The sequence below is a fragment of the Alligator sinensis genome, unplaced genomic scaffold, assembly GCF_000455745.1.
Source record: "Alligator sinensis unplaced genomic scaffold, ASM45574v1 scaffold682_1, whole genome shotgun sequence".
NCBI lineage: Eukaryota > Metazoa > Chordata > Crocodylia > Alligatoridae > Alligator > Alligator sinensis.
The window spans coordinates 1,000,495-1,027,095 of NW_005842011.1; the positions used below are offsets into that span (position 1 = coordinate 1,000,495).

The 26,601-nt window shown below is 44.3% G+C and overlaps 1 protein-coding gene across 1 annotated transcript in view; it reads left to right on the forward strand.

The window, feature by feature from the left end:
* Positions 1 to 26,601, forward strand: part of PRKN (parkin RBR E3 ubiquitin protein ligase) — a 939,557-nt gene that overhangs the window by 907,460 nt on the left and 5,496 nt on the right. Inside the window, exon 11 of the mRNA XM_014519112.2 lies at positions 20,224 to 20,341. Within this exon, the coding sequence (XP_014374598.1) occupies positions 20,224 to 20,341 (118 nt within the window). The remainder of the gene's footprint in view (positions 1 to 20,223; positions 20,342 to 26,601) is intronic.

The window sequence follows — 26,601 nt, forward strand, 5'->3', positions numbered from 1 at the left end:
GAAAATGGGGACCACATGGGCCTTTTTCCAGCCCTCCAGGACCGGGCCGGTGCGCCACGAGTGTTCAAATACTCCCGCCAGTGGCTGCGCAATGACGTCAGCCAGTACCTTCAGTACCCTCAGATGGAGCTCATCCGGGCTCCGTATGTGTTCACACACCTACAACCCACCTACACATAGGTAAGTTCCTAACTTGGATGGCATGGTATGTATGTGTGTGCTTGGGATACCTGGGATACTTGGGGGAAGGTTAAGGTGAGAGAAAGAGAGTTAAAGTGTAGGGAGTGAAAGTTGCCTGAATTGAGGTTAGAACCAGTGGACTACAGAGAAGCTGGCTGAGGAACTGAGGCTTGGGGTTACTTAAGGTAGATTGGGGCTGGAAACTGAGGCAGACAGCTGAGATATTGGGGGGGGCACGTAAGTGGTGGCAGGGAGGAAACAGCCAGGAAACAGACAAAAACCCAACTCGGGGTTTTAAAATAACAGGTTTATTAAACAGACAACACACTACACAGCCCCATGAAGTTATTGGTTCCCACCCACCCACACTCTCTCTCTCTCACTCACTCACTGGCAGCAGAAGAAAGAGACTCAGTGGAAGGGTTGGAGTCCAGGTGGGGAAGAGAAGCAGAGTCGAAGTCCTTGGTTGAAGAGAGGGTGGGGGGGGTGACAGCTACCTATCTAGGCTGGAAAGGGGTCCTTGTCCAGTAGGTGTTGTCCAGAGGGGGGTCACCGGCAAGGCCCTGGGTAGATAGCTGGTGTGGCATGGTGCTGGTCCAGATGGAGAGGGCGTCCCCAGGAGTCAGTCTTCACTTCCCCTTTTTTATGGGGCAGACTACCTCTGATCTCCTATGGGGAGGGCCTGTCCAGGCCATGTCAGTCCTGTCCCAAAGGGCTCCAGGTGTTCTTACTGAGCATGTGCAGCCTAGCACAATGGTGGCTTGCCTCATTTTTTGTTTCTTGAATGCTGAGGGTGGTTCCAAGGGCTGGGTCACTGGTCTAGGTACTGATGTTGATGGTTCAGTCATTCAGAGGGAGCTATTTTTAGACCTACTGCCATTGTCTCTCAAGCACCCTCATTCATCCCCATTCATTCAGGAACCAGGTTACATAGGAGGGGTAGGTGTGAGTCATGGGTTACACAACCAAGCCAGGGGACAGGATGGAGACTTGACAAACAAAATGGAAACTTGACATGACTTATGCTAACTTACATATGTAGGCCTAAATCATATAGTACCAGTAAAACAGTAATACAGAATAGTACAAATCAATATAAACATAATAATTATACAATATAAAGAATGTTAAAAAACAAAACAAATACAACTTGCTACCAAAATAAAATGCTGAAGTTTATCCTATGTCTTAGCTCACTTATACTTATCTATAGGGAATAGAGAGGGAAAGAAAAAGTCAGAAATGGTTGGGGGAAGGGGAGGGAATGCATTTTAAAAGAAAAAAAAAGAAAAACTGGGGGTTTTGCTACACCTTAAGTACCCTGGGGTGTAAAATGTCTGAGCGAGCTGACTTGAAGGTATCCAGCCTCTCAAGGTGTTCCTTCACCTGGTCTACATTGATGTAGGGTAACAATTCTCCCTCACTCTGGCCGTGACATACTGTATTGAGCAGGGCCATCTCTTGGGGCTGGTGAAAAACTGACGCAAAATACCCGTTAAGCAGGTTGGCTTTTTCCTGGGCATCAGTTGTCAGTTGTCCCATTTGGTTTAGCAGGGGTCCAATGTTATCCTTGCTTTTCTTCCAGCTCCCCACATATCTAAGAAAGGACTTTTTTATTGTCTGATACGAGTAGCCAGTTGGAGTTCAGTCGCAGCCTTGGCTTTCCTGGTTCGCTCCTTACAGGTCCAGTGCAGAATACTCCTCCTTTGAGGTGGTTCTAGTCTTCCATCCTTTATAGGTCTTTCTTTTTAGACACAGGCGGTCTGCTAGTTCCCTGCAGAGCCAAGGGGGCTGCTGTGCTCTTTTGCTGCCTTTCCTCTGAGATGGGATAGACATTGCTTGTGCTTTCAGGATCGCTCCCTTGAGGACCAACTACTCATCATGAACTCCCCTCCCTTTCGGGTTGTGGTCCCTTAGGGCCTTGCCAACAAGCCTCTTGAGCTTGTCACAGTCAGCTTTCCTGAAATTGAGGATTTGCATTGCTGACTGACTTAATAGCTTTATGGTGGATAGGAATGTGATTATCTCATGGTCACTGATCCTGAACCATTCTAATACATATGCCTAAATCCATAAGGCAATTCCCAAAAAACAATTCTTTAAATATCATTTCTGAGCCAACACACCCTGGCACCAGGGTATTTTTAACCCCTGGCCCCTCACTCCCCCCCCCCCCCCCCCAACCCTGCAGATGAGCCAGGTGTCCCCTCCCCTGCCAGGAACCCCCATCTGAAGCTTCTCCTGGTGCCAGTTTTATCAGTGTTCGCCAGTGCCAGGAGCTAAGAAAGTAAATCCTGGTAGGGTGGGAGGGATGAGGATATACATTTGCTGGTGAGGGGTTGGGGGCTAAAAATAGTCCCTCATGCCCCCTGCCCCAAGCCCCTCTGAAGATGTCCCCCCAGTCCATGCCTACATCCTGCTTGCCCCCTGAACCTCCCACAGATGCCACCTGCACCCCCGATGCCTCCGTGGATCCTCGTTTCACCGCTGAGCCTGCTATACCCCTGATCTGCCCAACCTCCCCCCATCTCAAATTACCTTAGATTGGGTGGCTAGTTCTGACTGGATCTAACCTTCTTGAACTTCTGTACTTAACCCTGGTGGGAGCAGAGCACGCATAGCAACATCAGCAGCTCAGCTGGGACTGTTTAGGAATGTTCAATGTAGGTAAAGCTTCTGCATTCCCCTGCTCGCAGAACCCAGAACCCCACCTGCTCTTGGATCCACTTGCCAACCCCCTCCTCCTGCAGGGGTTGTCCTGGGCGCCAATTCTGTTAAGCCACTACCCTGAGCTTGTAGTGAGCTTGCTAACTCATGTACTACAATCTACACAATGCAAAGCTGAGGCCTGCAGGGAGATCAGAGCTAGCTTTGCATGCACTATGTGAAGAATCAAAAGCATTGTGGCTGCTTAAACTAACAGGACCTGCTTCTCAGCAAAACTGATTACCAGGGGCAGCGTACTGCACAGAAGGAGATGCACTGCATCTTGCTAGCATGCGCAAAGCTGGTTCCAATCTCTATGCCACTGCATAGCCACATTTTTAATGGCAGTTAGACACCTAGGACATCTGTGGGTGCTTAGTGGGATTTTCAAAATCTGCTCACCCAGGCTTGATTTTTCAGGTGCACTGAAACCCATCACTCTGAGTTACTGCAGTTGTAGTCACAGGTGTTCTGCATGCTGGAAAAACAGGCTCTGCATATAACAGGTCTGCACAAATGCAAGTAGACACTTTTGGAACTTTTAACCTTAATTTCTGATATATTCTAATGCATCTAAAGTGATTTGTAAACTTTTATCAGAGAGCTTTGGTTTTGATGCTATAACAGATCATCTACCAGTATGCAGTCCTGTATTGAAATACAACAGAGAGTAAACTGATGCCACACTTAAACAGAACAGAACTTCATAGAGTTAAAACTTATTGCCTTCCCTCTGTGTGCAATTGTTGCGTGCCTGTCTGTGGAAAAATATTAATCTCCTGAAATTTTGCCAACCCCCCCAAACTTTCATGGATGCAATCTGTATTTCACTCTCTCCCAAGGCATCAACTGCTCCCTCGTTGGACTCCCATGTCATTTCCTGCATGGTCTGGTTGATTTGTGCTTATCCCAGGATCCTCCTTTCTACCTTACACAGCGCCAAGTAGCTGAAAGGCCTTATGCCTATAAGTTTCTCCATATGAACATACTTTTACCCCAGCAGAGCTCATTCTAGCAGTGAAGCCAAAACCCTATGAAGGTGTCTTACAAAGTACATTTTGGGGAGGGAAAATACTAAGGACAAGGCAATTAATCATCTAAAAGAAAACAAAAATAAGGAAGTTGACCAAAATGTATGAGGCAGTGTGGAAAATATACTACTGTGTTCCTCAACTTACAAGAATTCCTTAAATTTAAGATGCACTCAACTTTCTGACTCTTAATTTAAGAAAAAATAATATGGCAAATAAAAGCACACTTATAAATCCACAAACTCCATTTACTTTCCCCTTCATCCCAAATGTAAGAGACAGGCCATTATTAGAAGAATATTTGGTTTTTAAAAAGTATCTTGTACTTCAAGAAATATAGTAATAACCTGTATTCTAGAAAGCCTAAAATAGCTATGCCGGCCAGCTAGACAAAGGCCTACAAAGCGGTGAATTACATCTTAGAGCCCTTACACTAATTTCTCAATTTGGTTCAACTAGACTGTTGGCTTCTAGAGATGTGTTTATATACACACTCATGCATGTGCACACACATGGTTGTATCTCAATAGAGGACCATATGTGCATTGACACATGCTTAGAGGTAGACTTAATGATATATTTTATATCTAAACACACACGTGTACCACTATTAAATATTAATGCAGTAATAGTATATTAATGTATGCATATATTGATTTGCATAAATATATTACATCTGAGGGAGGAGAGATAACCATACATCATCCAGCCCACCTCCCAGCATGTGCCAATGTCCATACAGTCGTCTTTTGACATACGTGTGTGTGTGTGTGTGTGTGTGTGTGTGTGTGTGTGTGGATATATGTATATATTTAAGTGTCTGCCTGCCTGTCTACCTAGGAACATCTCTAACATCCAAAAGCCTACTTGGAGTCAAATTAAGAATTTAACTATTCTAGCCCTTCCATTCTAATATTCCTGAACAACCTCCCCACCCCCATGTATATAATTTAGCTAGTCCAAAAGAAAATGTGCATAGTAGGAGCTATCCCAAGATATTTAAGTACAGATATATGCTAAACTTAGTGTTTAACTTCAGCCAATTCTTTTTGCTCTTGAGCAGTGCTTCTCAACCCGTGGGTCCTGACCCAAAAGAGGGTTACAAGAATATCTGAAAGGGTTGTGAGCAAGTCCCAGAAAAATGTGGGAAAGCATGGATTTTCCCCTTGCAGGCTGGCAGCCTTCCAGCCTGCAAGGAGCTGCTTGGGGTGATGGGAGGCAGTGAGTGCACATGCGTCTGTGCACGCAGATGCATGTGGACAGCATACAGCCAGGCAGAGTTATGGGAGCAGCCCCAGCAGCTGGATGCAGTTAAGTGTATGGGAGTGGGGTTTGGCGGTCCAGGGCTTGGGGACAGTTTGGGGGTGGGTGTAGAGGGGATGGGTGTTTGCAGTAAGAGCAGATGCCTGCTGGCACTGGGGGAAGGTGGCCAGGTGCCTAGGCTGCATCAGGGCAGGGGAAGCAGTGGGGGGGAAGGTGCCTGTCCCTCCAGCAGAGGAAGGGTGTCCTTCAGGGGCAGTGGGGAGCTGCATGGCTGGGCCAGCAGCACCGGTGCCGGTGCCGGTACTTGCAGGGGCAGGGCACCCAAGAGATGCTGCTCAGGGGCTGGGTGGGGCCATGGCCAAGCTGCCTGTCACAGACATCCCCTAATCCCTTCAGCTCATGCCAGGGCTGGATTTGCTCCGCTGCTGCCCACATGAGCCAGAGCTGTTGCAGCCACTGCACTCTGGCCTGAACGAGAAGGGGGCAGCTGGGGCCAGGGGGCCGCGGGTTGGGAATGAGGGGCACCAGCAGGACCCGAGGAGGCGGGGGGAAGGGGAACAGGGGACTGTGGGTCAGGAGTTAGGGGCACCAGCAAGGCCATGGGGCTGTGGGTCCTGAGTGAGGGGCACCGGCAGGGCTAGGGGGCTGTGGGTTGGGACTTGCCATCGATGTTTACAAGTGGATCCGGTTACCAAAAAGGTTGAGAGCCACTGCTCTTGAGGACTAGGTGGAAGGGGAAAAGGAGCTGTGCTGTTGAATTTTCTCCACAAGGTGGTAGTATACTACTAAAGGAATGGTTTTCTTGGCTTGTTGTGATACAGAGTATAGGAGAGAGAGAAAGCTAGCTAAAATGTCTGAAGGCAGAGTAAATTTGCATTTAATGAGGTAGATTTGCATCTGATGAAGTAAGCTTCTGCTTAGAAAAGCTTATACATCTATGATTTAGTCTATAAGGTGCAAATCTATCCTGCCATCTGCCTGGCTACAGACTAACATGGCTAATTAATTACCCGTCTCTAAAATCCCTGAAGCAAGTGATAAATTGAACTTTACAGTGATTTCTTTCAGCCTGCATCATGAAAAAACAAGCCCCTCTTAAAATAGATGAATAAATAAAAGCAAGAAACAACAACAAAATTGAATCATTTTGAAGAGCCTAAGAATTTTTCTTCTTCTTCCAGCACTTACTATGCATACAGTCTTCATAATCCTTACATATGAAACTCTTTTATATGAATTATATGGAATAAAGTATATGTAAGTAGCTTAAGTGCAAATGTAAAACGTGAGAGAAGAAATGGAATTAGATAGGCACATAGCAGGAATTTGTGGGGAAGATGAGGCTTTAAAGAAGTTAGAAAATTCATATTTGCCCCTCTGCTTTCTGTCTTTTGTTCTGTCTCAAACTTCTGTGTTTGATACAGAACCCTAGGAGGCAATGTTCCATTTCTAATATATTAGTATACATTAGGATACTGTTCTGTGAGACAGGACATAGCTACTTGTTTCTGTGTACAGTAGTACAATGCTAGAGTTATCTGTTCTTGAAGATAGTGCAAGAGTTGCTCAGCATGGTTCCAGTTTACCCAGTATCACTCGCGGTACAGGGTTGGGTCGTAATGTTCAGGCACCACTCCATGTCAAGCACCATCCTCGTCCCTCCCTCACATACATGGATGTAATTAGGGCCATGAATTTGGCCCACTTTTTTTCTCCTGTAGTGTAATGGCATATAAGAATTTATAAAAAAGCTAAGAAGGTAGAAAGTCCTTTTCATACCAGACTAAAGTAAAGTACTTATTTTGGATATATATAGAGAGAGAGAGAGGTGGGAGATATATAGATATCTATATATGTATAACAGGCTTAGTCTGTCTTGGTGTGTCTGTCTGTCCATAATGCTCTTTAAATGCGAATAGCTTGAAAACTGTAAGAGACAGAACATTTGTGTCTTCAGAGACATGTCTTTTCTAAACCTTAGCATTTGTTTAGTGACCACATCAGGATGATCCCAACTTCCAGAACTGGGAAAAAAATCAGGGGCCAGGGCTGTTTCTACTGAGTTCCTCCCAGGAGGGCGCCAGGAGTCTGGCATGGTGGGGAGGGCAGAGGGAGAGGCCAGCTGAGGAAAAGCAGGAGCTGGGCAGAAGCACAAGGCAGTGGGCAAGCAGCAGCAGCCCTGTCCCGAGACCCAAACACGGAAGGAGGCACCTGAGGTTGGAACAACTTCACGTGATTATATTGATCATATTGAACATCCCAACCCTGTGAACAGCTTCAAACAATCATAATGCTTTATAAGGGTTGTCAGGGTTGGAATGTTCAATATAATCACATTACCTTGTACTAATGGGTACAGTGCAAGTGAAGTACACAAAGGCAGTTCTCTATAGGTATTCTTACCAGACTTTAGAAAAATGTGGTTTTGCTGACCAGCATGTGGAGAAAATAGACAGGTAAATATCCATGTACTGCTTAGAAATACATTCATGTTGAGTTCTTAGGTCTAGGTTCTGCCGTGCCAAATTATGTACTACCTAACAGTTGGCCATTACCTGCTTCTAAGCACACAAGAAATTACTAATGGCTAGGCAACTGCTGGTCTTTTGAAGCTTAATAGCTTCGGTGTATGAAAATTATATGAGCTGTCCCAGTCCCCAAGTGAATAATAAGCTACTTACAGCTAATTCAGAGCATGGGGGTTTCTTTACAACTTGTTTATCATTCCAAGAAAAGTGTTAGACTTCAGTTCCTCTCAGCATTTATTTGTTTGTTTATTAGATTTAGATGCTTCCCTTCCTAAAAATAAGATATATAAGTATGTAATAAAGTCCCTGAGCAGTAATCCAGCCTAGCCTTGCTTGCTAAACACCACCCCCCTACCCCACCCCCCCAAAAAAAAATCTTGTATCACTTCTTGCCCAGGCTTGGGCTCTGGTTGGCTGTAAGGGGAGGGGCGGGGGCACTCCAGGGAGCTGCTATTGAGAACAAATATCTCATCCAGGCTAGTGGATGTAGGGGCATGGAGAGAGTGACCATACTTTCTGGGCAAACTGGGACAGTCCCAGCTTCCATAGTCTGGTCCTGGCCTGTTGGTCAGAAGTCCCAGAGCAGAGTCCACAGGGACACAGAGCAGCATGGTGTGCCAGGCAGGTAGCTGGGGCACTGCTGCTGCTATGTGGGACTAAGGCAGGCAGACTGGAGCGGGGTGGCCCCTGCCAGGTTGTTTTTTATTCTTCCTTTTTTTTAAGAGAAACTGATTTTCCAGCAGGTGAAAGGCATCCTCAGTATGGTCACTGGGGCCTGGAAGTATTTTGTACATCTGTTCTGGTATTTCAAACAATTAAAGGACAAAGTTGAACAGGCCAGAGCCACTTTGTCTATCTGGCTAAGATTTCTGTGCCTAGTTCTGTTCTTTCATTTATATATTGGAAGTTGTCAGCCCAATGCATATAAACTGTGCTAAAATTAAATTAACCACACTAGTGCTACATAAAATATCAGGTAGATGAGAAAATGTAATTTCAGTGCTAGCCCACATACCATATATTTCACTATCACTACCATTCTGAAATGATTATTTATTTGCCTACTTTCTTATTAAGTACCAATACTGGAAATGGGACTGGGAGGTGCATTACAGCTAAAGCCAGCAGTATGATGATCATTATTTGTCAGGAAGGAATGCACCTCATTTAGCATTTTGCCCAGTGGCAATCTGGATACCTTAAGAACCTGACCACTGTATCTTTTAGTGATGAGTGGTAAATTGCATAGCTAAACACAAAATAGAACTGCGCAGAGAGTGAAAACTATTTGGAAACATTTCATCAGCTTGTAAATCAGACTTCATTTTGGCTGCGTTCCTTCTTGCTATTTGACACGTTTCTTGAGCCATCACTCACTTCCTGTGAGCAAAACGGATGATGGCTCTGTTATCAATATGCGTCAACCAGACCTGAAGCAAGAAGGTAATCTGTGCCCCTACAGCTCTTGGCTTGTCTATTATGAAGGCAGTTGGTACCAATTTTGATAGTGTATTACTATTAATATTAGTTGGAGTGGTAGTTTAATATATGCCTTGTGGAATGACAATACAAGCCAAACAGCCATCTGATGGTTATGACTTTGTTTCCATTTGCATGGATGAGATGGAGCTTTTCATCTGATGCCAATGACATATGTCCCATCACCAATTTCATGAGGCAGCTAGGGCCTTCATTTTCATACATTTAATGTATTCCATGAGGACCAAATAATCCTCTAAATTTTACTGTAAATCTGGCAATTACATTAAAAACAGCCTAAAAAGAGCAAATGTTTAGAATCAGATAAGACTTATGAGTCCCATTGGTCCAATTTATTGGAGAGCATAACATCTTTGGACCATTTCTATTGTTTGTAACTAGGAAAATAACTTTGAAACATCCTGCTGTTTTAGTATCACATGAATTACTGTTCTCAGTTGTGTATTTATATCTATGTGAGAGAGAACATGTAACACTCTCAAGCTTTCTACTTGTACAGTATTGCAAAACACTTCTCAAGCTTTCTAAATGTATTGTAAAGCACTTCTGGAGAGGTTGACAATGAACCTCAGTGAGCTGCAGGCTAATTTTAAAAACACGCACTTCTTGAAGTCACCAGTGGGTGGTATGTAACTTACAGACATTGCTCCCCAGGCTTTCCTTCAAACTCACTGAACAGCATCTGTCTCATATGTTATGCTGTTTTGCATGTAGATTCTCAGCAGGCATATGAAGTTGTGACGGCTGGGCTTTCTGTAGATGGTATTTTGTTTTAATCATGCAACAGTACATAGCATTTGCAGTTATTTCAGAGTTTAATTTTCATCTGTAATTTTCAAAGAAGTGTGCATTCAAAACATCACAGTGGTGCTTAAAAGATAATTTACCTAATCCTTCAAGAAAATGCTTAATATGTTTTGAGGCTTTGGTATATGTGTGGAAGCAGGGCCTTGTAGCCAAAAGACCAGGCACGGAGAGGCTCTTGTCAGTACCATGGCCTGTTTCTTACACAATTACTGTAAAAAGCTGCGTTATATAAAAATTGTTGTAAAAAAAGCTAATAGCATACTGGGAGATTAGGACTGGTCCTGATCTCCATGCAGCTGGGAGCATGATCTCCTTTGCCCTGTGGAGATCAGGACCGTCCCCATACCCCTGAACCAAGCAGAGGTGGCACTCAGGGGAGCCTGGAGCTCCTCCCAGCTGCTGCAGAAGGGGCAGAGCAGGGCAGAAGGAGCCCTAGTGAACTACTCCTGTCAGGAGCAAATTTACTTTTGATGGGTGCACATTCAGATGCATGCCCAGATAGAGTTTAATCAGAGAAAATTAGGGTTGGAAGAGACCTTAGGAAGTAATCTAGTCCAACAACCTGCTCAAAGCAGGATCATCCCCAACTAGATCATCCCAGCCAAAGCTTTGTCTAGCCAGGTCTGAAAAACCACCAAGGATGGAGGTTCCACCACCTCTCTGGGTAACCTGTTCCAGTGTTTTACTACCAGCCTAACAAGAAAATTCTTCCTAATATCTAACCTAAACTTCCCTTGCTGAAACTTGAGACTGTTGGTCCTTGTTCTGTCATCTGCCATCACTGAGAACAGTCTCACTCCATCCTCTTTTGAACTCCACTTCAGGTAGTTGAAGGCTGCTATTAAATCCCCTCTCAGTCTCCTCTTCTCTAGACTAAATAAATCCAGTTCCCTTGGTCTTTCATCATAAGTCATGTCCCCCAGCCCCCAAGCCATTTTTGTTGCCCTCTGCTGGGCCCTCTCCAATTTGTCCACATCCCTTCTGTAGTGGGGGCAGGGAGGATGGCAAAACTGAACACAGTACTGCAGATGTGGCCTCACCAGCACTGAATAGAAGGAAATAATCACTTCCCTTGCCCTGCTGCCAACACACCTATGAATGTAGTCCAGTATGCCATTAGCCTTCTTTGCAACAAAGGCACCCTTTTGGCTGCTCATATTCAACTTATTGTCCATGGTAACCCCTGGTCCTTTTCTACAGAGCTGCTGCACATCCAGTCAGCCCCCAGTGTATACTGGTGCATGGGACTGTTCTGTCCTAAGTGCAGGACTTTGCACTTGTCCTTGCTGAATCTCTATAACAAGAGATTCCTTTTGGCCAAATCCTCCAATTTGTCTAGGTCACTCTGAATCCTAGCCCTACCCTCCAGCGTATCTACTACTCCCCACAGACTGGTGTCATCTTCAGACTTACTGATGGTGCACTCTATGCCATCTTCCAGGTCATTGATGAAGACATTGAACAAAACCACCCCAGGACCAACCCCCTGAAGCATTTCACTTGATACCAGCTGCCAACTAGACATCAAGCCATTGATTATTACTTTCTAAGGTCGATGCTCCAGCCAGTTTTCTATCCATCTTAGAGTCCATTCATCCAGCCTATACTTCCTTAGCTTGCTTGCGAGAATGTTGTGGGAGACTGTATCAAAAGCCTTGCTAAAATCAAGTATCCAGGTTGTAGCCCTATTGGTCTAGAGGCAAAAGGAAACAAAACTTGTGGAAGAGGCAATATCTTATATTAGATCAACTACATATTTACAAACAAATTATTGCATTTATCTGAAAGCTTTCGGGCACATTCTCCACCAATTAAAGGGAGGGTTTAAAAAAAATCTGTATTTAAATTCAGAACTGAAGTGAGTCCAAGTAAAATATTAAAAACAACACTTGGTATTTGTTCCTCTTATAAACAGAACAAAAATAGTTCTCTTATCATGTGCATTGCAGAGCACTGTACTTAAATCAGCATTTATGTTGGACAGTGATTAAAAATAAATCAGACCGCTAAATGGAACAGATAAAAGTTTGGCTGTTGCTTATATTTTTAGCCTTGACAAAAAATATTTCCCTTCAAAATCATATCTGTTCCTCACATCATAGATTCTCTTTGGCACTTTATCCCATTATAGGGGGAGGGAGGGAGAGAGAAGACACTGTGCCGTAGCAAGGTGGGGGCAAGCAGGATGACTGCCCTGGGTGCTGAAGTGAAGGGGCGCTAAAAGGCGCTGCCCAGCCAGTGTGGGTCAGGGGATGGAGCCGTGAGCAGCTCATTTGGGGGCACAAGGATGGAGGGGAGAGTGGCTCCTGCTGCTGCATGCATGGGCAAGCATGGGGGGATCTGCTCCACAGACTCCGGGGAACTGTGGGACCGAAGCAGCATGCTCACGGACCGAAGCGGCGCGCTCACAGACTGCTACTCCTTAGAGCGAACATTGCTTGGGGGACTCCATTCTTCAGAGTTTGTACTCTAATTTTTTTCTCTTTGGCTAGCAGTGAGTTTGAATGATCTGCTGGAGATGATATTCATGATGAAAGTGCATAGCTTGCAGTCAGGTATCATAGAGTTCAGTTTATATTTGAGGCCTTGGTGCCATACAGTATCATAGGCGGCTCTAAGGTAAATAAACACTGCCTGTTTTTTGCCTTATTTCAAATCTGTTTTCTATGTCAGATGTAAGTAATGAACTTGGTCAATGGTATGCCACTTTTTCTGAAAGCCAGCTTGTTCTTTTGGGAGCTGGGGATCAATGACGTTGTCTATTCTGTTCAGAATCACGTGCTCCATGAGTTTGTATGTAATGGAAAGTATTGAGATGGGTCAGTAGGTCTTTGGATCCTTTGGTGCTTTATTTTGTTTCAGGATAACAATAATGTCAGCTTTTCTCCAGATTTTTGGAAGCCTGTTACTTTCTAGACATTTATACATGAACTTCTGAAGGCATCTTTTCATTGTGGTCCCAAACTTGGTAACAAGTTTGGGGAATATCTTATCTGGTTCCGCAGCCTTGCCAGCCTTGATTGCTTTAATAGCTGTGTCAAACTCATTGTCAGAGATGGAAGTGGTTAAATTAAGGTTGGTGCTGGGTAATTTCAGTTGTTTGCATGTCAGGTGTCTAATCATTTCTGTGTGTTGCTTGCTTGCTTGCTGTGTTGTACTTGCTGTTGTTGCACAGTATATGAAATTGCTGACATAGGGTAATGTTGTATTTTGGTACCTTCGCCTGCAAGGCAGTTAATGATGTACCATGCTTGTCTGCTCAAGTGGGTCATATCCAGTCCTTCTATGGTAGTAAGCCATCTCTCCTTTTTATATAAATAGATAGAAAGGCAGCTGTTCTATGTAAGTGTATTTCTGTACTGATGGGAAAAAACCTAATGAAAATATTAAATAACAATTGTTGACCAGAAAATATTTGAGTTATTTCAGTGGTTTCTAGTGATAGAAACAGCTAGCAAAGAGAAGCATGGAAAAACAGCTTCTTTCTGTGTGTCTTGAGTGATGGTATGAAACACAGAACATTCATTATTAAACCCTTTCATTTTTCTGTCAAATATAATTAAAAAGTTAAAATCAAACATAGCCATATTAAATATGCAAGCTTAGCATGAATTTTACATTCTCTTAAATAATGGCAAAAGAAAGCTAGGCACAGGATTTTCAGTATTCGGTATATTCACACCACAAATGTCTAGCATGGGTCATCTTAACCCATAGTTACCAAAAGGTAAGGAATGTTATGCATAGTCCAAAAACTGTTGGTGCAGAATTAAGTTATTTGTCAAAATAAAGGTGCATGGAACAAAATGTGAGAAATGGTTCCTCGGTTCCTGTCCAATGAAAAATAGATAAGAACTTTGACAGGGATACAACATCTACACTATGAAGAAAATTTCTTATTCTGAGGAGCAATTAAAAAACTAGGTGACAGTGTCTGTAAGTTTAAAATGACAGTCATTTGCAGCTACCTTGCCACTCACAGTAGGCTGTATACCCTTCATTCCACTGGGAGAAATGACTAATATACAAACTGAATTGTTTAAGACTGGATTTTGGTTTTAGATGGAGTGAGTTTGGTACCCTCTGGCTATCTGAATTAAATTCAGACTGTTCTGTCCAGTGCTAACCTGCAGATTCAGCACTTTAGTGTGCAGCATTACCATACCAGAGCCTTAGTGTCTTCTTTATATTATTGGCTTGTGAAATTCTTTTGTCTTTTATCAGTTATGATACTCTAGTGTTGGAGATGTTAAACTCAAATTGGTCATAGATTTCATAGACACTAGGGCTGGAAGGGACCTTGGAAAATCACTGAGTCCAGCCACCTGCCCCAGGGACAGGAAGTCAGCAGGGATCATAGGATTCCAGCAAGATAAACATCCAGATGTCTCTTGAAGGCGTTCAGAGTAGGTGTTTGAACCACCTCCGGTGGCAGTCTATTCCAGACTTTGGGTGCTCAGACAGTAAAGAAGTTCTTCTTTATCCAGCCTGAAATGGTCATGGAGGAGTTTGTGACCATTTGATCTTGTCATCCCTTGGGGTGCTCTGGTGAACAGATGTTCTCCTAGATCCTGGTGAGCACCCCTGATAAACTTATAGGTGGCCACCAGATCACCCCTGTCCCTGTGCTTTTCCAGGCTGAAGAGTCCCGTAGCTCTCAGCCTATCATCGTAAGGTCTGTTTTCCTGACCTCTGATCATGTGCATGGCTCTCCTCTGCACCCTCTCAAGCTTCTCCACATCCTTTATGAATTGTGGAGCCCAAAACTGGACATAGTACTCCAGTTGCGGCCTCACCAAGGCCAAGTACAACAGGAGAATGACATCCTGGGATTTGCTCAAGAATCATCTATGGATGCAAGCCAGCATTTTGCTTGCTTTACTAGCCGCCGCATCACCCTGAAGGCCCATGGTCATCTTGTGCTCAATCATTACCCCCAAGTCCCTGTCGTCCATAGTGCTAGCCAGCGTAGCACTGCCGAGCCTATAAGCTACAGGTTTTTCTTCCCAAGGTGTTAAACACCATCAGGTTCTCATCCGCCCATTTCCTGAGCCTGTCAAGGTCAGCCTGGATCGCCCTCCTGTCCTCAGGTGTGGACACTTTACCCCAGAGTTTGGTGTCGTCAGTGCTCTGGCCTCAGCGAACTCCATCTGCAGCATGCCAGGCTTACCAGAAGTCTGGACCTTTGATAGCTACAGCAAGAAGTCCTGCCACCATGGCCAGAGAGCAGGCAAGAGCTGGGGCTCTGGCCCTGGCAGCAAAGACCAGAGGTGTAACTGTTATGGGTTGTGCCCTGGACCGGTGTCTTGCTTTTGGAAATAACCAGTACTGCTGAGGGCGAGGTGTCATCTCAGGATTAAGACAGGTGCCACAGGATTAAGACAGCAGCCCCCAGATGTATGGACCCCTGCCCCCACGCCCCACTACTGCTGCTACCACCACTGCTCACCCTGTCACCAAGTGCCGCTGACTCCCATACCCAGCAACTATTTTGAATAGTAAAGTTAGTAATAGCTGCATTAGGGATCTGCTGATACCTCCCCCAGCACTAGCATGAGGCTGACAAGGGGACTGAGACCACTAGGATGAGGCCCCCATGAGCAGGTGAATCCTGCCCCCATTCCTCTATTTCTGACTCTACCTCCCTGCCCCTCTTCCATGGCTGTGGTCACAGTCATGAGAAGCCCTGCCACAACATTCAGAGCATAGTCAAGAGCCAGGATGGATGAAGCTGTGGTGGGAAACTGTGGAAAAAGACAGCAGGCCAAATAACCCACCATGGTGGGGCTACGTCTGGCCTGTAGGCTGTATCTTTCATACCCCTGCCATAGGTAAATAACTACACTGTGAAATCTTAATTAATTGCTGTCATTTTAGGACAGTTTTTATTATTTTATAGTTTCCTAAACACATCAGAAGAACTTTACTACTTCAGAGCTCCTTCACGTGAACTTAGTTTGGTTCGTTTAATTCTGGTACTTTTATTTCCCTCTATACAAAATAGCTGTCCAGTAATGGGCATCTTCCTTTGTAGAATCATGCAACCAGGGCATGAACCCTAGCACTAACCATGGCAATGGGGGTGGAGGAGCAGGGGTGATGTCAGAGTGATAGTGAGGGCTGTCTTCAGCAAAAAAAATAATTGAATGTAAATCCTTGATTTACTGAGAAAAGCCCTGTATTCTAAACTAAATGGGAGCTTATGCCAGGCAAATCACTGTGACTCTTACTTGAAAGTAATGCATGGCCTGATTTTATTTTTTGTTTCTAGGATGAAATTAAAAATAAAAAACAAGCAGTAACCCCAGAACTTGCATTTTATTAAAGATGAGCAGAACTTAAATGTGGAAAGCTTCAAATTTTATTCTGAGTCTAGAACATGTTTCCAAGTGATATCCACAATAGACAAAAAGTGGTCCTGTTCCTAGTTCCATGACACTGTTATAAAGAAGGTGCAACTACACAGGGATATTTATATCACAGCAGCATTTGTATTTAGCACTGTGTTACTGGTGTTCTCTGCACTTCAAACAGGAAACACTATGGTAAATTTTATTGCGGTGGAAAGAAACAGTTTACCCACTATGGACAGATGTGTCTTATTTCTTCTCATTATACTAGGTTAAAGGGCTATATAAACTCACTGACTGGTCAGCTTTATCTCTTCCACAATCATTTTATCTTGCATGTATCAATTGTATTTAGCACTCACTGTTTTTATAGTATTTTTTTACGTGCCACGAGATTTGCTGAAGAAAAGCCCCAGCCACACAAACACAGATATATATATATTGCTGTGGATAAATCTCTACAGTTGGTTCCTGCCTCCTCCTTTCTGGTCTGACTGGTTTACTTCCACTCAATTCCCATGTAGTGTCCTGTAGTGGAGAGGTGATTCTTGCATCGTGACCTGAAATAGTGAGTTTAAGATTTCCCCCTGTCTCCTTTGGGCGGTTGTTCCAGAGTCTTACACAAGCTCTACCTCAGTGATTCTCAATCAGGGTGCCACAAGATCCTTTGAAAGGTGCCATGGCACTGGCACTGCCATTGCAGCCCTGCACACCCCTATTTACAGGAGGTATATGCAGGGCCAGACCAAGATAAGTATAGTGCAGGCTGGAGCGCCCTCCTCCTGCCACAGTCCTTCTGGTTCCCACTCTTCAGGCCCTTCTTAGAAACAGAGATGTGGAGGGTGAAAACACCTGGCAGCAGCATGGCTTTCTGAAGGGACAGACAGTTGAGACTTATATACTAAATGCTCATCCCATACCTAGCATCGGCCTGACTTTTTTCTTCTTGTATGGGGAGAAGGAAATAGCTTGCCATATCCTGCCCCCACTCCCTACATTCTAGGTTTAAATTTGATCTGGAATGGGTTCCCTGTAGAGTTAACATGCACCAAGTAACATGCCCAGTGGTTCTCAACCAAGGTGCTGCTAAATCCAAAAAAATTATCGAGGGTTCCTTGAGCCTAAAAAGGTTGAAAATGATTGCTCTGCTTTTCTGCAGTTGTGTCCTCTTAGTCACAGTATGTAACACAATTATAGATGCTAAAGTAGGGTCTGGAGGATGGTCTTTGAGATAGTCCCATTCTACCAAATTAAGTGAATTGTAGCTCATTACTAGACCTATGAAGCATATTCTTTAGTAATTAAACGATTAGTGCAGGTCATGTAGGACTTGTGTTACTAGTTTAATATAGTGTCTTGAGCTTGTCTGATTTAGAAGATTGGTTGCTATATGAAGCAACCCTTGGAGCACCTTTGAACTTAGCCATGTCAAGAGAGACCAAATAACCCTAAAGCAACCTAGAGGTGACAGACATGGCCTGTCACAGCCAGGTTATCACTAGAGAGATATAGATATGCTTGTGTCTTCCTAGCTTAAGTTGGAAGGAAGTGTGTGGGGGGGGAGGCAGCAGGGGGCAGGTTTGGATTTTTTTTCCCCATCAAAATGCACCATTAATGCCAAAATTTCAGTAGAGTCATGTGATTTCAGCACAAGAAGTGATAGGTAACTCAGTGTGCGCATGACAGTTCCACAAGTTCCTCTCTGACAATCATAATCAAAGAAGTTCCTAATAATTATGATGGATAGTGCTCTGGCCTTTAAGACCTTTATTTTCCTGAGCCAAGAGGACTTACATTGTCAATATAAGGCCTAGTTATGCAGGTCTTTCCTAATGGCTTTCCTAATTACATTGGAAGATGGAACCCAGACGCAAGACTCAAAAGGTTCATCACAATAGTACACTGGGTAGAGTGTGCTCCTAGCCTCTTAAAACATCACCCCTTAAGGCATCCAATCTACCTGATGCCTCAAGGGAAATTAAATTTTCTAGGCCAAATCTTTAGCTGAAATATATCAGTATAGCTCCATTTATTTAAATGGAGCCATGCTGATTTTACACCAACTTCAGGTCTTTCCAAAAATGCTTTGTTTCAGAGGAGACCCCTTTTCATATAAACATTCCTCAGTACAGGAACATGGAAGTGATGTCCATTCATGTGCCACCTAGACAGTGAGCTCATAGTACATGCAGAGCTTCCAGCAAGAGATCTGCTGATGTCATGCCAGTGATCTCTGAGAACTCACTGTACACATGGCACATAGTCAAAGGGGGTGTGACCACACCTCTGCACCCCATCTGGATCCACCCCGAAGGAGTAACTTTACCCTAGGTAGAGTCATGTGATAGGTCTGCACATCATACATTTGCTCTGCTTTGACTATGTAATAAAGGCAATTTAGTATAAAGACCTATCATCTGCTAGCCCCCTTAGTTTGTGTTCTCCCTCTTTCTGTCAATCTCCTGTGCATGTGTGTGCGTGTGCGCGCGCACACACACACACATACATACACACACACACACAGCATCTGCACTAGCATCAAGGAGCTGTAGAGTTTAACACCATTTCAAAGTGGAGTTTCTGATGTGCATTGTTACCACTGAATTTGCTTTGGAATCTAATAAAAAGGGCATCCATTTGTTGGCAATAGATGTTCCTGAACAAGGAGGAAGAAGGAAAATGCAATAACTTTACACTATTCTTGTTTATGATTTCATCTTTTCTGGCTCAGCTTAATAACATAAAAACTGAAACTGAAAGATCATGGTTTGTCATAAACAAATCAAATGCAAGTAAGTTGATTATGGAGAAAAAATAACCAATGAATTGTAAGAATTGTAATGACACTTTGTTTTATTAGGCTATTTCACAGTATTAGGTAATATATTTTGTGGCTTATATTGTTTTCAGTGGGTGTCTACACATGCAATTAACATGCATGAATAAACTCCAGAGCTTATTGCCCAAGAGATTTTTGCTCCCAGGCATGCCTTTGAATGTGAAGCTGATGGGAAATGAATGACAGCTAACGGGAAAGTAACTGCCTACAACTACTTGAAACTTGTAAACACAAAGGATGAGATTTATTCAGAGTGATATGCTTAGTTTAAGTAGTTCATTTTCTTAGACATTTGAGAAGCAATAGTTTGACCATATACAGAGGATCAAGGTTGGTATCCAACTGAATTGTTTCCAACTTCTATCCATATATTTTTCAAACTGCTATCAGAGTTACTCAAGGACATTAGTCCTTGCAGTGTCATCCTAGGTAAGAGGTTGCCAGGTAGGGTGTGTGTAGATTATGTAATTTTATACTCCTCATAAATAGGACAAATACACAAATCACTTTTAACACGCACACTCCATGATGTCTCTTGCAATTAGCAGTATACTGGCTGGGGAGATATTTTCTGGCTTCATAATTCAGTTTTTACTTCTCCAGTATTTTTTTGCCTGATTTCTATTTCTTATTAGGATAGTTTCTGTAGGCAACCAAAAATTATATTTGTTGAATCAAATCAAAGCCCCTAAAGTAAAAGATGCCTTATTTTGCAAAGTCCATAAAAACAGTTTCCTTCTTGGGAACTGTGTTTCTTCCACTCTGCGACTATACTGTGCATCACAGAACAGTGCTGCATTGTCTTGGTTTTTGTTTTTCAACACAAATGGGTTAACTTACAGAGCACTGGAGTCAGGATTTTACCAGTTTGTAATGCAAATTCAGTTCAATCAAACTTTTAGCCTCCTGTGTCTGTGTCACTTTAGTAAATAGCTACACTTATTACTTTATACCCAAAAGGCACCTGAAGCTGTAGTGGAACCTAGCTGTATGGTACTAATAGTTGATTCTCTTTCCAGGGATATGTGGTTGATGAGCACGCAGCCATGCGAGCACGGTGGGAAGAGGCATCCAGAGAAACAATCCAAAAAACAACAAAACCATGTCCTCATTGCCAGGTACCAGTGGAAAAAAATGGTAGGTTTATTAAAGAGTAACCAACACTCATAGGACGCATCTAGGGTACAATTATACTAATAGGTACATACCCATTCTGTACTGGCCAAGAAAGGGAGAGAAACAGTCCAGTCTCCTCTTTATACTATTTCTGAATCATTAATAACGTCACATACTATGAAAGGATCACAGAGTGCTTTAAGCTCACTCTTTAAGACACCTTTTTTCTAGACAAGGAAAATGAGGCACAAGGGGCTCTTATACACATGCTCACTGGGGGGGGGGGGGGGGGGGGGGCACTCTGGGGCTTTTTAAAGTTTGTCAAACAAGCTTTAGTTAGAGGGCCCCTGCCGCCGTTTTTCAGCACATGGACACTGATACATGTGATGCTGGAGTCTACTGGAGCACGGTAATTACCATGCTTCAGCAGACTCAGTTAATCAAGTCTGCTCCGACGCGCTGTAATTACAGCATGTCAGAGCAGTCTTGCTATATGTGTATAGGTGCCCACAGAGTCTTTGACTTGCCCAAGATAAAACAGTGAGTGAGCAAAACTACCATGAGGTGCTGACAACCATGATGGGGTTGTGGAAGGATAGCAGCACTTTACTGGAAGAGGAATTGCATCAGCTTGACCCAGCTCCCCAGTATCTGTATAGCTCACACGTTTCAGTGGGGCTTTTAGGCACTTTTATCTAATAGCTGTATTGAATTATCTGTAACATTCACACACACTTGGGTGGTGTATGGTAAAGTGTGTGCTTTTGTTGTGTATCATATTTTTAGGTGTGTCTATGTTTTTACATGGGCAAGATGGTCCCTGTTGTTCTGGCCATGTGCTCCACACATGGAAAACCGAGGCCCATATCTGGGCAAAACACCTAAAATCCTCTCTCCTCGTTGGCCAGAGGAAGCAGAAAATTCTCCAGGCAGGTTGAATAAGAGAGAGACTGGAGCATGGCACTCCCTAATTGGACAAGGTGTGAGTGATGTCATACCAGGTATATAAAAACAACTCAGCTGAAGTTTTTATCTTTCTCCTGGGGCTGCTAAGAGCTGCACAGCTTAACTGGGAGCCAGAAAAACTTCCCCTATGGGGGGCTTCCCCCCGCCCCCTTCACTGGAGAGGCGAGTGAAGACTATGTGAAGGGAAAGCCTCAGGTACAGGCAGAGAAAGTCTGTCTCAGAGTTTGAGACCCCTATTTCCTCCCTTTCCCCCCTCCCCCTTTTTTGAGTGGGATATTAACAGCATGGGGGTATTAATCCCTGGAGCAAACTGATCAGTAATGGGGCCCTGGCAGTTACTGACCACATGGGCCTGGCCCCCTCTGTTTTGTAACTGTATTGTCTCAGGACAGTGGTGTAGCTGAGACTAGATGTCCAGGCTGCAGCCATAGGTCTGGGCTCTTTTAGCTGTTTGACAGCTCTTGTGTTTCAGCCTAGCTGTGTGGCTGAACCTCAGCCATAAATTTGGCTGGCAGATTTAGGCCAGGGTGAGACCTGGCACTACTTGGTGTTTATCCAGGCTTCAGTGCAGTACGTATAGGCTTGGCCGGCTTTTGCTGGCTAGTTCAGGCCCAGTGAATTAGGCCTGGGCCTCCTTTTATCCCTTTTGTAGTTTGTGCCAACCAAGCGGTGTGGTTGGGCGCTAGTTGTAATTCAGTCCCACGCCAAGATAGCCCTGACCTTTCCTTTGAGTTGTTTTGTAGTTTTCTGCCCAGCAAAACTGGGATTGAGACTAGGAATTTTGGGGTGCCGTATGCTGATGAAAGCTGCAGTTAACCCCTCAAATCCCCCGTGCGGAGGTAGAGGTTGGGGCTTTACCACATCTCCAGGAGCAATAGAGCCTTGCAACATAGAAGAGCCCATGATCTCAAGCAGCTCCCCGTGGCACAGTGAACCCAAGGAGCAGCTCAGGTCTCTCTGGTGTGTGCCCCCCCTCTCCAGCCCATTGCTGAAGGGCGGGTACAGGGGTGCAGGCCCCTGGAAGTACCCCTGTTGGGGAGTCCCAAGTCTCAGACTGCCTGGGTATGAGTGAAGCCTCCCCCAAGAGGGTGCCACCTATAGACTTTGCTTCATAGTTAAGTGTTTTTAAATTATATTTAGTGTTTCTTTTGGTTTTTTTGTTTTTATTTTGTACAATAAATTTCAGTTTTTGTGTTTACACTGCTTGCAAGGAGGAGGTGGGTTTTATACAGGATGCCCCAGCAAATTTATTGTTCCCAGATTTCTAGGTGGAGGTCAAGCCACCCTTATAATTTATGGGGTACCCCAAAATGTGAACCTGGCCCTTTTGCTGCCAACTGGTGCCCGGCGTAAGGGTTACACAGCTATTAGATAAAAGTGCCAAAAAGCCCTGCTGAAGCATGGGAGCTATACAGACTCTGGGCAAGCCAGATCAAACTGACATGATTCCTCTTCTAGGCAGGCACCGGGGCACACTGGGCTGAAAGTAAAGCACTGTGTTTTTGTTTGGGGAGGGTTCCACGTCTAAGCACGCCATGAGTCCTAATTACCAGCTTCAAGTGCATTGCTTCTCTTCACAAATGCACAGTCGGTAGCTGTGGTTTGCTCAAAGAAAGAGACACTCTGGACATGTATTATGGTATTCACAAGACTAGGATAAAACACAACACACTGTGACTTCTCTCAGAGTTACTATTCCCATGTATTTCACGCTACCATCAGGTATTTAACATTACCTAAGTAAATGACATCATCTGAATGTTAATTATTAGGGCTGTCACTAATTCATATTATACCAGCTCTTCCCAAAAGGCTGTGCCAATGAATATGACACATTTCCTGCTCCAAGAAGCTAACATTTCTGATAGGGAAAGGAGCAGAGAGATTATGAGAAAGGAAACTGGAAGAAATCCAGAACAAAGTGGGTTTAAACAGAAGTGTACCTAGTAGGGTTTGTAACCTGGGCCACTACAGGCTCTGACTAGTGTCCAAACCCAAGTGGTAAAGGCAGGCGAGGGTCTAGGGTCCTGGCAGCTGCAGGCTTCAGGTCTGCAGGGGGAAGGAGCCAGCAGGAGGTGCTGGGGCCTATAGGGTCCTGGCAGCTACTGGGGAAGGTGTCCCCTGGTAAAGCAGTTAAGCCTCTCACCTGCTTCCCTGCGGGTGCCACCAAATGGCATACTGAGCAATGATGTAAAGGCCTTAATTTAGCATCAGGGGAAGCGGGTATCTCCCTGCCTTCAGCCCCTGGCTCTGTCTTCCCCTCCACAAGCCAGAGCCTGTAGCTGCCAAAGTAGCAGCACAGCTGGGTCCAATCTGCCCCCACCCCTTCCTCCATTCTGTTGCCCCACCTTAGTCAGTACCTGGGGCTCATGTTCCTCTTCTTGCAGCCCCCCCTAGTTACACTACTGCCTTTAAAGGTAAGTTTTGAAGAATGCAAAGAGAGAGCAGGGGGCAAAGGCATGTGAAAGACATCCAAAAACAAGGAACAGCTGGAAGGAAAGTATAAATTTATGGGTAGCCAGGTGGAATATGGCTTTGGGGGGCATAGAGCAAGCAGGGCAGGGGAAGGAAGAGAGTGGAGAAGTATGTGAAAATGAAATGATTGAGAGCTTTGAAGAAGGGATTGGAAAATGGAGGCTTGAACAGGAGTAGAAATAGACAGGAATCATCTTTGTGTGCCCAGTCAGGCAGTGTGGCTACAAAGTCACTGACCATATTGGCTAGGGACAGATATTACACACAAACCAGTTTAAGTGATGAGACACTGGTTTAAAATTGGGAGCGGTGCTAAGAGCTTGTCTCTCCCTCATCACTGTCTGCATCCATCTCTCAGTGAGATCTACAGAAAGTAGCCTTCTCTACTTGATGCATAATAGAAATTCTATTACACCCACAAACGAGTGTGGCTGCTGCTTATACAAATCACTTGTTCTGTGATGAGAATAGACTCCACTGTATCTTTGCCAGTGCATATGTACAAAGAGAAACTTAATATAAAATGGAAAGAAACAGAACAAGCCCTCCTTTGCTTATAGCCTGACCCATATCAAGCAATGTGTCAAAATGCAAAATCTTCAAACAATAGTAGCAGAATGGGAGTACTTTGATGTACTGGAATTGAGGCACAAAGTGTTGAAGACTCTGTGCTTGCTTTCTCTGAAAATGGGAACTGTATATTTCAACTTCTATGCTGATATTTGCTGGCTGCTTGCAACATGCTCTTCCTAGTGGAATATTATCCAGATTTATTTGACAAGTTCCTCTTACTCCAAACACAAAAACTGATTAATGCATCTTTTAATATCAGATTGCATTTAGTACTTATATCCTGGAATATTTTAAGAAATATTTGCATTTAAAATGAAGAGAGATCTCAAGGATATTCTACATTTTATTTTTACTCCTGTGTCAGTTATGCTATTGCTAGAAAATGTAGGCTTTTATCATGATACAAAATCTGAACTTCTTGTACATCTGAACCAGACCAATCTGGTTTCATTTTATGACAGGGTCACAAAATGCTTAGATGCAGGAGTAGAGGTGGATGTCGTTTTCTTGGACTTTAGCAAGGCCTTTGATATGGTATCTCATCCTAGTCTCATAAATAAATTAAGAGGCTGTGACAAAGATGTTTACACGGTCTGGTAGGTGGCAAATTGGCTTAGCGGTTGCACCCAGAGAGTGGTAGTAGACAGGTCAGTATCGACCTGGAAGGATATGGGTAGTGGGGTCCCACAGGGTTCAGTCCTTGGACCTGTATGCTTCAATATCTTCATCAGTGACTTGGATGTGGGTCTGAAGTGTACTCTGTCCAAGTTTGCAGATGATACTAAATTGTGGGGGTGAAGTGCACACTCCGGAGGGTAGGGAACGATTGCAGGCAGACCTGGACAGGTTAGAAAAGTGGGCAGTATACATTAGGATGCAGTACAACAGGGACAAAGCAGACTCCAAGATGAACATGAGTCTTCAGTCTGATGAAATCATCAGCAAAGCTAACCACACTTTATCATGCATCAGCAGATGCATGACAAATAGATCCAAGGAGGTGATACTTCCCCTCTATGTGGCATTGGTCAAACTGCAGTTGGAGTACTGCATCCAGTTTTGGATGCTATACTACAAGAAGGATGTTGATAGACTCGAGAGGGTCCAGAGGAGGACCACTCGTATGGTTAGGGGCTTACAGGACAAGCTCTATGAGGAGAGACTGAGGGACCTGGACCTCTTCAGCCTCCTCAAGAGAAGGCTGAGAGGTGATCTTGTGGCCGCCTACAAATTCATTAGGAGGGCGCAGCAAGGGATTGGAGATACTCTGTTCACCAGGGTGCCTCTTGGGGTAACAAGGAACAATGGTCACGAACTGACAGAGGTTAGATTTAGGCTAGATATCGGGAAGAACTTCTTCACGGAAAGTGTAGCCAGCATCTGGAATGGGCTTCCAAGGGAGGTGGCGCTCTCCCCTACCTTGGGGGTCTTTAAGAGAAGGCTGGATAGGCATCTGGCTGGGGTCATCTGACCCCAGCCCTCTTTCCTGCCTAGGCAGGGGGTCAGACTCAATGATCTGTTGAGGTCCCTTCTGACCCTAGCATCTATGAATCTATGTTGTAAACAAGAAATATCCATACTACCATGTAAAACTGTCCGTTTCCTTACTGGCTAGTAAAAGTCAGTGCATAATGCTAACAGAAATGATTTGTGCTTCCGAGAAGTGAAATGATCTACCCTCCCATAAATTTAGTTCTGTCTGACACGCTAAAAATAATTGGAAAATAAAAATGACAAGTCCTCTACAGGTTTGGATTCTGGGAACATAGATAGCTTCCTTATTTTTAGAACCATCCACTAGCTCCAACCCCACCTCCAGTATCAGCTCGTGGCTTTGCTCCTTATCTTCAAAGCATTCACACATTGGGATCCTGTGGCATCAGCTCCATCTATAACAGTGATGCTATACAAGGCACAAGATGGAATGTGTGTGAACTTGGAGATGACAACATTTTCTGGGAAATCAGCTTCCAGGAGAATCTGGGGCATGAGTGACTGGTGCCTCCTGAATCTGGGGGGTTACCTGCAGAAGCCACCAATGGTGGCGGCCCTGTCAGGGGGGGCACCAGCCCTATTGACAGCATCAGTGTTGGCTGTCGGGGGGGCACTGGTCCCATCAGGTGGGGCACATGCACCGCCTACCAGTCACCTAAGATCTGGGGTCAGATCAACTTCTGCATGGGCTGCAAAACTTGCTGTTTAATAAAGCTGTCTCACTTTAACACATACACTCAGTTTATATGGACTCTAGGAAAAGATTTGTATAA